Source organism: Osmerus mordax, chromosome 7 (genome assembly GCF_038355195.1).
Source record: "Osmerus mordax isolate fOsmMor3 chromosome 7, fOsmMor3.pri, whole genome shotgun sequence".
In the NCBI taxonomy this organism is placed as follows: Eukaryota; Metazoa; Chordata; class Actinopteri; order Osmeriformes; family Osmeridae; genus Osmerus; species Osmerus mordax.
Window position 1 is genome coordinate 4,306,733 of NC_090056.1, and position 12,103 is coordinate 4,318,835.

The 12,103-nt window shown below is 46.7% G+C and overlaps 2 protein-coding genes across 2 annotated transcripts; both read right to left on the minus strand.

The window, feature by feature from the left end:
• Window positions 1-1,891: 1,891 nt before the first annotated feature.
• Window positions 1,892-6,407, minus strand: rhoab (ras homolog gene family, member Ab). The gene is made up of 5 exons (XM_067240683.1): window positions 6,316-6,407; window positions 4,389-4,546; window positions 3,630-3,750; window positions 3,271-3,401; window positions 1,892-2,963 (listed from the first exon to the last, which is right to left on the minus strand). The coding sequence occupies exons 2-5, from the start codon at window positions 4,542-4,544 to the stop codon at window positions 2,790-2,792; spliced, it is 582 nt and encodes a 193-aa protein (XP_067096784.1). The 5' UTR covers window positions 4,545-4,546; window positions 6,316-6,407; the 3' UTR covers window positions 1,892-2,789.
• Window positions 6,408-7,056: 649 nt separating this feature from the next.
• tmem115 (transmembrane protein 115) lies at window positions 7,057-11,385 on the minus strand. Its single transcript, XM_067240682.1, has 2 exons — window positions 9,467-11,385; window positions 7,057-9,097 (listed from the first exon to the last, which is right to left on the minus strand). Exons 1-2 carry the CDS (start codon window positions 10,321-10,323, stop codon window positions 8,863-8,865), a joined length of 1,092 nt encoding a protein of 363 aa, XP_067096783.1. The 5' UTR covers window positions 10,324-11,385; the 3' UTR covers window positions 7,057-8,862.
• Window positions 11,386-12,103: the final 718 nt, after the last annotated feature.

Genomic DNA, 12,103 nt, shown 5'->3' on the forward strand with positions numbered 1-12,103 from the left:
TTGTATTTTTTGTATGGTGGTCGATGTACTTTATACATTTTTTTTTTTTACCGTACAAGACATCGACACTTCGTTTGAAACAAATTTTATTTTGTAATTGTGCTCTAAACATTTATTTTTACTGTGACCGTTTGAAATTGTTTTAAATATGCGTGCACTATTACTAGTACTATAAAACACACAAACACACACACACACACACACACACGCACATACACTCGCACCACACAATGTTTGGAAAAACAACCAGGGGTCGACAAGTGTTCTGTCGGTGAAGGTAGAGCCCCTGGGTTTATATTACCAACAATTAAGCCGTTCTTATTTTCAACCACCAGGTGACAGTGCAGGTCAGGATTCTGGCATTAGAAGCCAAGACATTTGGTTCAGAAGGAAGGAAGGTTCATTCATATAGAAGACGAAGAGATCCTTTCATGACCGATATCCCCATACATAACGTTCCTCCACAAAGCATCATCCAAGGCCAAGGTAATATGTTTAGGTCAGTTCGGGTCGGGTATTAACGGATAGAACAGTATAGTTTATAATTTGTCTGTACTAATGTGCTTTAATTTGATTTGATATACTGCGATATTTTAAGGGTTTACGGGTTATTGCAACAACAAAAAATCAATGATAGATGAAATGATTACTGTGATGAGTACTTTCATCTCACTTCAGCCTAGTTGGGCTCGCTGGGACAATATTATAACTCAAGTAGTCTACGAATTAGCGGTAAACACAGTTTGTAATATGATCACAGGAAGTTGGCAATAAGAGACCATATGAATTGTGCCGCTCCCCCATTACTCATGCCGAATTGAATGGTTGCTGTCATTTACTGGCTGACTCACTGATTGGCACCCTTATTATAGCTGTTCTAAAAAAAAACCTAGGCTACATGTGGATCGCATGAAAACGTGTGTAAAACTGACATCACACGCAGACATAGACAATAATGTCAAAGTAGGCTATTATTGTTCCATTTGTGGATACGATTTCAGGGCCGGGTGCTTGAAGACCGATGACATCGCGGCAGTCATGCTACTGGCTGCTGTCTCTAACAACCCGCCCCCTCAACCACTCCCTCTCTCTCATTGGCCAGCGCAAAGAGGGATGAGCGCATATTGGTTAAAAATAGTTTCACTCCGCTAGGCTAAAAATAGCCCAGTATATAAAGCCTTCGACTCTCTCAACTGAGCGCCAGTGAGCGCGTCCCGGGGAAAGCACGCAGGAGGCATGAGCAGGACCGAGAATGAAAATGCGCTAGTTGTTCCAGGCCAGCCGCTGTCTCACGTCACCCGTTCCTCTCCCTTCTAGTCTTGCTCAAGAGAGATCCGGGCTGTGCAATAGACCTTCCTTTCATGAGACACGTTTTTGAGTGTAGCGGGCGGAGGGTGGAGGCAATGACGGGTTTCCTTCCTCTCTAAGTACTTAATTTCTGCCGCCTCAGACGTGCTGTGTAGCCCAACTTAACATTCTGTGTCCAAAATACCAAATTATAAAATGGATTTGATCTAAAAGAAGCGTATTACTTCTTGTGTGTACTAGCTCTGCTTGTGAAACTGGGTCATCGTTCCGAATTTAAATGATCATTACATTAACACCAGACAGGATGACCTTAAACCCACTTTCCTCGTTTAGGAGGATATACCCTTAAAGCCAAGTTTCCTTCCCCCTTATCCAAGTAGCTAAAATAGTTGGAAGGTAACTTAAGTCATTACTTAAAGTGACACACCTGAATGAGATCACTGGGCATTGTTGCTGTAAATCTCAGTTGATTCAAGTTAACCCTACATGAGCCTATTGTCAGTGATCTCCATCAAATACCCTCAGGTTGACACAAACCTACTCCCCCCCCCCCCCCCCCCAATAAATCCCTCGATGAATCAAATAACTGTTATAGAAAGTCATTTATTACACAATGTAACCAAGGCTAGTTTACAAATACAGTTTCCAGTCCTGTGCGTGTGTATATTAGGAGCATACCCACAGTTCATATATACAGCATGGTCACCTGGTCATCCGTTTCAGCATGTCAGGGTCACATTCAAAAACTAAAAAATTTCAAAGAATACAAAATATTCTTTACATAACAGACCATTTAAAGCATTCTTTTCAGCCCAGTTTGTCTTTATAAACAAAGAGAAAAATCGGTAGATGGGGGTCCTGGTGGAGTTCTAGACAGGCAGCAGGGCAGCCGTATGCATCGCACTGTCCAATAACAGCATTTTGGCAGAAAGGGTTGGAGATGTGTTGAACGGATGATAAAATATCTAATTTCAGGTAAAGCCTTTATTTTTTGTTTAGTTCTTTCTTCTTTAGTTTTTTTTTTTTTTTTTTTTACAAAATAAACAACAAAAAAGCAGTCCCAGATCTCCCACATCGCAATTTAAATACTGATAAACGTATCCATTACTTTTTCTTTCAAAATAAAAGCAGTATAAAAACGGCAACAAAAAGACTATGTTAGGAGAGCCTCTCCCAAGACCAGGAAAGGAGCCCCGGCAGTTAGCCAGGGTGGAGGTGAGGGGGCAGAGGTGAGGGGGCAGGGGGGTGGAGGTGAGGGGGCAGGGGGGTGGAGGTGAGGGGGCAGGGGGGTGGAGGTGAGGGGGCAGGGGGGTGGAGGTGAGGGGGCAGGGGGGTGGAGGAGGGGGGGCAGGGGGGCGATGGTGGGATGTAAACGAGTGCGTCTCTCCGACCCCTTCCTTCCTCCGTCTGTCCGCACACTAGCCCCCCAGCGCCAGCCATGATGCCGCGGGGAGGGACCAGAAAGTTCTGTCTAGTGTGTCTTACAGCAGCAGACATTTACTGCTCTTCTTGCCCCGTCGGGCCTGTAGCGCCGCCCGGGTGGCCATTTCAAAGACCTCCCGCACGCCGTCCTTGGTCTTGGCAGAACACTCCATGTAGCCGAAGGCTCCGATGCGGTTGGCCATGTCCCGGGCCTCCTCGGGCTTCACCGGCTCCTGGAGAGGACGAGGAGAGAGGGGTCAGGACAACAGGACTAACATGCCCCCATCTGTCATGGTACATGTCAAAAACACCAGCCAGGTGGAGAGGCCGAGTAGGAGAAGATGAGACAGAGAGGAAACTTTGAGTTCCAAACAAAGAAAGAAACGAGGGGGGGGGGGTGAACAGTCACAGAGCTCTCACTCAGGAGTTTGTGTCAAGTCACACTCCTGGGTGTGAAAATGTCTCTGGCTCCCGGCAGCCTGGGTGTGAAAATGATGTGTGGGGGAGTGTGCGCGCGCGTGTGTGTGTGGGAGTGCGTACCTGTTTCATCTTAGCGAGCTCCCGGCGTGTGTGTTCGTCGTTGCGCAGATCCTTCTTGTTGCCCACCAGGATGATCGGAACGTTGGGGCAGAAGTGTTTTACCTCAGGAGTCCACTTCTCTGGAATGTTCTCTGCACAGGAAGCAAAGGGTCAGACAGATGCACTCAAACACCCACGCCCTATGATGGGAAAGAGGAAGGTAGTCCCGCAAGTGAGACTGGGGTGCCAAACACATAACACGAGCTACCGTAAGAGGGTGTGTGTGTGTCAAGTGAGTGAGGATGTGTGCGTCCGATCTGTGACAAACGTGTGCTTGTAAACAAAAAGAAAAAAGGTGTGCGTGTGTGTCAGGAGCTCACCCAAGCTGTCGGGACTGTCAATGGAGAAGCACATGAGGATGACGTCTGTGTCTGGGTAGGAGAGGGGGCGGAGCCTGTCATAGTCCTCCTGTCCTGCTGTGTCCCACAGGGCCAGCTCCACCTGAGACCACACACACACGGGGGCTTAGCAAACACACTCTCTGACACAGATTCAAACTGCCAACCTGGGGAGGGGGGGGAAGGGTCTATGCGTTTCGGATTTTCATCTGAGCTCCAACACGCCAATTTGTGTTAATGTTTTAGGAGCAGAAGACTTCAAACCCAAAACAGAGAGACGTGGGAAAGAGAGAGAATGGACAGAAAGAGAGAATGTGATAAATGGGTGGGGTTGGTGGGGGGGGAGCTAAAAAAGGAAAGCAAATCAGAGCAAGGGAGGTTTTTTTTTGGGGGGGGGGGGGGGGGGGAATTCTCAGCCAATCAAAACACGTCCTAGATTCTCAGCTCCCTGGTATCCAGGCCATGGCACTTGAGTTTACTTCCTAACCCAGGTGGCTTCTGGGAGACAGAGTGGCGAAGGTTTTTTAGGCCTTCACCTCATCCTTCAGCACATCTCTCCTCACCCAATCTCAGACGTTCAGGTTTAGAGTTGCACCAAATAAAGTACATCTCAGCCTGTGTATCACATGATAACACACCTGGTGTAAACCAGCTCTGGGAACAAGTAAGAGCGCCTGGCCCAGGACCCTTTGGTCGCATGCTTCTGTGTGGGCCTCTCTAGGGGACACAGGCGACATTCACCTGTTTGCTGTCCACCTCGATGTCGGCCACGTAGTTCTCGAACACGGTGGGCACGTAGACCTCGGGGAACTGGTCTTTACTGAAGACGATGAGCAGGCAGGTCTTCCCGCACGCTCCGTCCCCCACGATCACCAGCTTCTTACGGATGGCTGCCATGCCTGGACACACAAAACACACACACACACACCTAATATTACATCTGAACTAAACGCTTTAAAGTCAACCCCACACACAGAGGTGGGTAGTGATGTTTCCCCATGCTGGCTAGGCTGGACTCCCCATGGGTTGGGTTGGGGGGCTGGGGGCAAATAAGGAACGATGAACTGACTGTTTAGGAGGAGAGAACCAACAGATCAGGCCCTTGGTTAAAAGGGCCCACCTGCAGCCCAGTGCACATCCCCGTCTCTGAAGCAGAGACGACCACAATGCCGCCACCACCTAACCTGACCCACCTGATCCTGCAGGACTGCTGGGTGATGCCCACAACAACAGGGGGATGAAATAATCAAGAAGTGGGATGAAAGATGGGGGGAGGAGTGAAGCTGCATGGTCTATTGAGTGATTGCAGTTTGAGGTAAAGCAGGTGATAATAGCAGTGGGGATGGGAGGATTGAACCTGTCGGTGCGTGAGAGGTCAGCAAAACAACCCATCGTGTTGATGGAGGGACAACTGTAGCCCCCAGTCTTCCAACAATCCAATCCTCATTAGGTGTATAGCTGATGTTCTTTAGCAAACACAGCTCCCTGTTCATACTGTTCAAGCTATTCCACATAACGGAGGGCTTGCTTTGATTTCCCCCAGTGCCTTGTGAATGTGTACAATGATCAAACCCACTCTTCCATACTGACGAGCATTCAAAGTTATGAGCTACTTTATGTCTTGTACTACACTAATGTTGTTATGACAACATCTGATATTTAAAATGTCCCAAGTGGATCACAATAGCGCTCAGTTTAAGAGAAAGTTGCGCAGAGTTGGGCTAGACTTACTGATTATATCTATGGATTGGGCCAATTGGTAAGTTAAGTGAAAAGGACAGTTTTGCATGAGATGCATTTTAACCATCTATGCTACTGGGTGGGTCCTTCAACTGTTCCGTAAGATGGCGTCATGGCAGCAGCAACAGATGGCTGTTGTCCGCAGTGTGTAGGGCGGCCTCACTGCAAACTTAACTTTGTAAAAGCGAAACACGTAAATTCTTTGTATACTGCAGTTGGCTCCGAGTTGAAACACAAATCAACTTTGACATAGCATTCGTCAGCAACTCATGTAAATAGGGATGTAAGTCAAATGTTTATTTCAAATGCGGTGGTCTCAATCAAAAGCAATTAAGACTACTACCTAGCTTGACCATCTTAATCAAAGTTAGTTATCACTATGTTTCATGACTAACATTAGTTGAGACGTAATATTAATCAATTATGAATATTTCGCAACCCCGTGCTAACATTTTGAAATTAACTAACTGGTAATACACGAGCAAGCTAAAATGCCGAGTACGACTGATACAACGCAGTGGCATTGGATATTCGATTTAAGTTTACAAAGTAGCTGGCTGGAAAGTAGACAGTCTAGTAATCTATATCTGGGCGTTAACTAGACAAACCGGTCAAGCTAACGAACTGAGTCTTCGATGATCGTTTCTGAAACAACTAGAACACGTTTGTCCAACAGGCGAAAATGCTTGATAACTTGCTACCTCTAAATATGTGGGAGTGCGGAAGCTGTTACCGCTATTGAGGTCATCCTCAGCTCGGCTGGGAAAGAAGCTAGAGCTAGCGCAGCTAGCTACCTAACGCTAGCCCAGACGATGTTAGCTTCATTGTGTAGGATAACTTTTAAACAATTAGTTCAAACATTTACCTTAACCAATATCCTCATTTTAGAGTTTAATTGAAAATAAATGAATATGGAAAGTAATTTTACCTGCAGTTTCGACGGCAAGCAGTAGTTTACCAGGGCTAAGTAGCTTGGCCGATAACTCCCGTTTCTATCTGATACAATGAATTACTTCGCGTGTGCGCGCAAGTAGTTTGTAGATAGGGGGAGGGGTGACGAGAACGAGCATGAGCCACGCCTGCGCGGGCACGTTGCAGGAGGGCCATCTTCTGGCTGATTGCAAATTTTTGCGGGTGCACTTCAGGACTGAATCATATTATTAAAAGCCAATGTATGATATAAGTTCTTCGATACCATTGATTATATAACACAACATAAAAAAATGAACGCCACGATTATATTCAAAATATCCTGCAAATGATTGACTACCAGCTACTGGCTGGATATGTAAAACTTGATCGACGCGTGTAGGTAACCTCAATACAACAGTTTTGACTCAATTTAACATTTGTCAGTTGAAACTTGTAGGAAACTTCCCTTGAATCATAAATAACCAAACAGGCTGACAGAAACATAGTGATATCCAGACTGTCATAACCCCCAGAGAGCGGGCACAGGTTAAAGGAATGCAGAGATGCTGCCAGCTATACTCTTTGATGCTGCTTTGTCCCTGCTTTAAATCTACCGTGCTCTGTGCGTATACGGCTGTGGTTTATCTTTGCACATGGCGCCCCCTTCTGGCACATTCGGACCTCGTATGGAGTGCAAAACAGAACAAAATCGTTATTGCTTCTTTATCAATGAAGCTATAAAGAAACGGCACATCACCATAATACAATAGTATTTTATTTTCATATAGAGATAAAGAAATATCTGAAACTAGAGAGATGATCCTGTGCAACAGCCAGAGTATAAAGAGAGACAGTGTACGAGCTAGGGAATCTGCTCGCAAGCATAATAAAAGACACACGAGATGAAAACATTTGTTTGCTCCTGGTTTATCAACAGGTGAAGGAAAGTTCCCGTCATTAGTTTAACTCCCACGGAGGTTGTTGCAAAGAGGAAAGCATCTAGAGAAACCAAGCATCAGTCAAGCAGCTCATTGTCTCGCAAGAACAATCGCCTCAGCATCACCCTCGACATTCTCATCCTTATTCCCCATCACACTAGTGTTTTCCAGTTTATCCACACAAACTAGCGTTCCGACTTTATAAATACAGTTAAGTCCGCTTTTCATCTTACCCAACCTGGAGACAAGAAAGAAAAGAAAAAAGGAGAAGAAAAGAAAAACCATTGAAACGAGCTGTTGTATTGTTCAACTGTCATTGTGAGGAACGTAAAGATGTATACTGTACACATCAGTCCCATCCATTCTGATATTATAGAGTACAGCTTGTGTATAATAATAATAGGCATACTCTGTTCCATCTGAATCTGAGCGCACACTGAATCTGAGCGCACACTGAATCTGAGCACACACTGAAAACTGAGTGGCCTGAAGAGGAAAAAAAAAAAGAGAAAAAAGAACGTTTACAACAGAATTAACAGTGGAAGACACACCCCCTCAACCCTTATATGGCTACGGCTTCCACTCCTCTAACCCAGTACTGACTCAGACGAGGGGTCAGAATAGACCCACTTCAGAGGCCATGGGAAACAAGTTTCAGCACAAAAATGCCTAACCAATTCCACAGTGTCTGCAAACACCCTTGTTTAGAGTCTTTATATCTCAGCCCTCTGATGCAGTCTCTTAGATGTGCTGTATTCCCTAGCACCAATAGAAGTACTGTACTAGTTTCAGTATGGTCTAGATTAAGCTGACCGCTACCATACCGGGATAGGGTGTATTTAAGAGAGAGGGCTACTGAACCCAGGACCCTGAAGTCAGGATAGTCAGAAAATAGAACTTCAAGAATACAGAGCAAATTCTGCCAAATCACTCATAACAGGAACAGGAAACACATCATCAATATAAACATGTGTAAGATGACCAGGACACATCAGCAAACGCAGGATCACATGGTTCCCAGGTAACCATAGATGACTGTTAGTAAGATGAAAAAAGCCTGTATTCAAGGCCTTGCCTAAACAACCGGCGGCACAAGGAGATGACCAAGAAAAAAAAGAAGAGTTTTCCTGCGAGCTGGTTTCAGAACAATATACAGATAGCAACAGGTGGGGTTCATCCCGGAGTCTCTGCCAGAAGGCTTGCATCTCAGTCCCCAGAGCATGACCAGGAGCAGCTGTCAGTCACAGCACACCATGGTCCAGGGCTAGCAGCTGTCCATGGTCCAGGGCTAGCAGCTGTCCATGGTCCAGGGCTAGCAGCTGTCCATGGTCCAGGGCTAGCAGCTGTCCATGGTCCAGAGGACATGTAGAAAACCATGTCTACACCCAGTGGATTTCCAGTAGAGAAGAGACTCTGAATCAGGGAGAGCTGTGGATGCGCCCGTGGTCAAAACTGTCAGCGTTTGAGCGTGCGTGAGTGTGTCTGCCTGCGCACTTCGGAAAGTCTGCTAGATTTGAACGGCTGGCTTTAAACTGACGGTCTCAAACACTAAGTTGGGATAGTAGGAGCGTATGTGTGTATATCTGAATATCCCAGACACTGATGAGCGTGTGCGTGTGTGTGTGTTAGGAGCGGGAAGGAGCGTCTTCGAAGCTGATGATGCTGGACTCCTGTCCCCCTGTCGAGGTCTGGGGGCTGCCGGCCCCCCCTGCTGGTGAGGAGGTCTCTCGCCCGGAGAGAAGCGGCGTGTCGGTCCGCACCTCATCTTCCTCGTCGTCTTCCTCGTCGTCCATGCTGGGCCAGGCCGACTGATCCTCCACCTTCTTTAGACGCTCGTTCAGGGCCTTGAGAGCCAGTTGTCTATGGGAGAACCACAAGGCATAGTCTGAAGGAAACAGGACCCGTACATGTACATGCACCACATGATACATTCTTCTTGCATTAAAATATGTATGATGTGCAACGCGTGTGATTGGTGGGATCACACAACTAATCAACTGATTTAACCAGATGTCACGGGGCTAACACCTAACCTCCCCTGTAAGAGAGGTAAGAGAGCTGTGCTCCAAAGACTCAGTGTACGAGCTAGGGAGTCTGCTCGCAAGCATAATAAAAGACACACGAGATGAAAACATTTGTTTGCTCCTGGTTTAGCAACAGGTGAAGGAAATGTCTACGACAAAAGACAAGGTGTCTGCGTCCCAGCGTGTGTGAGCTGTTCGCCCTCACCTCCTCCTCTCGGCGTCCTGGGGATCTGTCCCGGGCAGGCTGATGGTGATGGAGGACGGGGCCCCGACGTCGTACCTCTTCACCATCTTCCTGCATACCTTCAGCTTGACCAGGGTGGCGTGCACCAGGCCGGCCATCAGCCCTACGACGGGCTGCACCGCCTCCGGGAAGAATGAGGCAAAGGCGAAGTGGTCCGACATGTCCCCGCGGCCCCGGCTGTGCCTCTGGTAGAACCTCAGGTAGACCCAGCCGGCCAGGGCGCCGTAGCTGTAGGCGGCCAGTGGGGCGGCGCTGTCCAGCAGCCCCGAGAGAGCCAGCACGGCCAGGAGGACGAGGACGAGAGCGGGGGCTGCCTTCATCCTCACCTGGGGCACCCTGAGCACTGTCGTGTCGCCCATGGTCTGCTTCAGGGCCACGAGGACCCCCCCGAGGAAGCCCGGAACCCCGTAGACACGCACTGCAAACAGGAAGTCCAGGTCGAAAGTGGCAACGTAGGTGAGCAGATAGGAGAGGCCAGCCAGGAGGCCTGCTGAGATGTTGACCACAGCGAAAAAGATGAGCAGCTCCAGGGCTCCCCACAGAGGCTCCAACAACCGTCCGCACGCCATGACGGTGCCCACATTTGCTACTACGCCCCACACATGTTGCTCCACTACTCCGTGCGTCACCAGGGTCCAGACCCAGAAGTTCGGGGGAAAGAGGTAGCCGGGCGTCACTCCCAGCGCATACGTGGTGTCGACGGCCCACGACAGTAGGTACAGGAGCAGCACCACGGCGCTTATCGATTTCACTACCACGCTAGTGCTGGCTATAGCGCTCAGAAAGTGCTGGCGTGCAACAGGCAGGTAACGATTCATGGTTCCGTTGTTGGTGTCCTGCCGCTGAGCGAGAGACGATCGCAATTTATTGGGGTGACTTGTCCCTTTGCAGCTCAAATGTCAGCGGGGAATGAGCAATACCAAGCAGGACATACACAATCTGCGACTCCAAACAACCACGATAAGCGGTGAGGCTTCATCCGGGATAAAATATTGTGCTAATTATATTTATAATGTTAATTATCTATATATAATTGTGTATCTTTGTTAACCAATAAAGCTAGCTAAAAACATGACAGTCCGAAACACAATCAAAAAGAGCAAGCACGCTTCACCTGAAAGCAACTTCAAAGTTCACAATCCTTGATGCAATCCTTTTCCTTGACAGCTGTTGGCCAAGAGATACCGATGTCTTCACTGCGTTTAGCTATTGATTAGACAATCCTGATCGAGGCAGTTATCCAATAGAGAATCTGCCTGACAAGTGCTTACTAGCTAGCTAACAGCTGCTCTCAATTCAAACCAGTCTTTAATACCCCAAATATGTATTTAGATTTTATTTCAGTCGTACACCACTAGGTTGAACAACTTTAACTTTAACTAAATTAAACACAATTTCTCTTGACGTTAGCCAACTAGCTTCCTTGCTAGTTTACAAGTCATCGTTTGGCCAGTGTTAGCTAGCTAGCTAACATTAGCCCTTGTCTTAAGTTGTCTTCAACCTACGCTGACTAGCACACATTAGCCAACTAGCTGGCCAGTAGGACAGTTCTGCTCTCAGAAATAGACTATTAAAGAGTTGTCTAGAGTAAAAAGTAAAAAGCCCCAAAGTAGCGCTTCCTCTCTCGATTTTCTTCGACTCTATCGGCAAGAGTCCCACCAGTTAGCCCGAGGATTTCCTGTAGCAACAGGCCTCCACAACAATGTTGTTGAACGTCAAAAAGGCGTTGACTTACTCAAAATTAACTAAATGTTTAACCTTGTATGATTCTTTCGGTTGCTCCAACGTTGTTCCGACTTAATACAGATGATACTTGTCAAATATTTATTTATTTTGAATGGCACTCCCAGGTTAACGCACTGTACTAAAGGCAACAACTCATATGCGTTCTGCTGCCACCGTCATCAACAACCAGCGCGTCAGATCACGTTGTCTGGCATACAACAAGGAGCATGATGGGAAATCGAGTTATTTATTTGGACATATTTGTCATCACCTTATTCAGAGGGGTGATATAAAACCATGTCCTTACTATATGTGTGCAGTAGATTTAAGTGAGATTGCATTTTGAAAATGTGTGTATGTTTAACAGTAATGTTAAATCCAAGGTTGCATTCTTACATCATTATCAAATGATTCCCGCACTGAAACCTTTCGTTCTGTGAGAGCTATTGCAGTCTTGTTGAGATCAGAATGGGTCCGTTGTAGATAGTTGTAGGGCTTACCAGTGACCCTGTATTTCATTCAGCACATTCAAAGCAGCGCACAGCAATCCTATTGTCTTATCTCGACTCCAGAGTTAAATAAATATTGATTCAGCAGGCAGTAATGCCGGTTTGAAAGACAAACAGAAAAGGAGTGTCACTTACACATTTGTGTTTTATTCAGGAACACATTTCTGTAATAGAAAATTCATAATCAAACCATAAACTCACATTTTGCAAATGTAAAAAAGACAACATTTGACAGAAAAATGCAACAGGAAGCATCACTTTTTACACGAAAACAGCAACAAATGTGCAAGCGTGATAAAACACTGAGGGACAATGTGACTGAGAGCTGTACCTCCCAGGTATAGCCACAAGAATGTCCAGAATG

Coding starts and splice junctions, on each gene's coding strand:
- rhoab (XM_067240683.1), bottom strand. CDS start 4,544: ATGGCAGCCATCCGTAAGAAGCTGGTGATCGTGGGGGACGGAGCGTGC. Junction 3,751..4,388: donor TCGAGGTGGACAGCAAACAG/GTGAATGTCGCC, acceptor GTGTGGTCTCAG/GTGGAGCTGGCCCTGTGGGA. Junction 3,402..3,629: donor TGACAGTCCCGACAGCTTGG/GTGAGCTCCTGA, acceptor CTTCCTGTGCAG/AGAACATTCCAGAGAAGTGG.
- tmem115 (XM_067240682.1), bottom strand. CDS start 10,323: ATGAATCGTTACCTGCCTGTTGCACGCCAGCACTTTCTGAGCGCTATA. Junction 9,098..9,466: donor CAGGACGCCGAGAGGAGGAG/GTGAGGGCGAAC, acceptor GTTCTCCCATAG/ACAACTGGCTCTCAAGGCCC.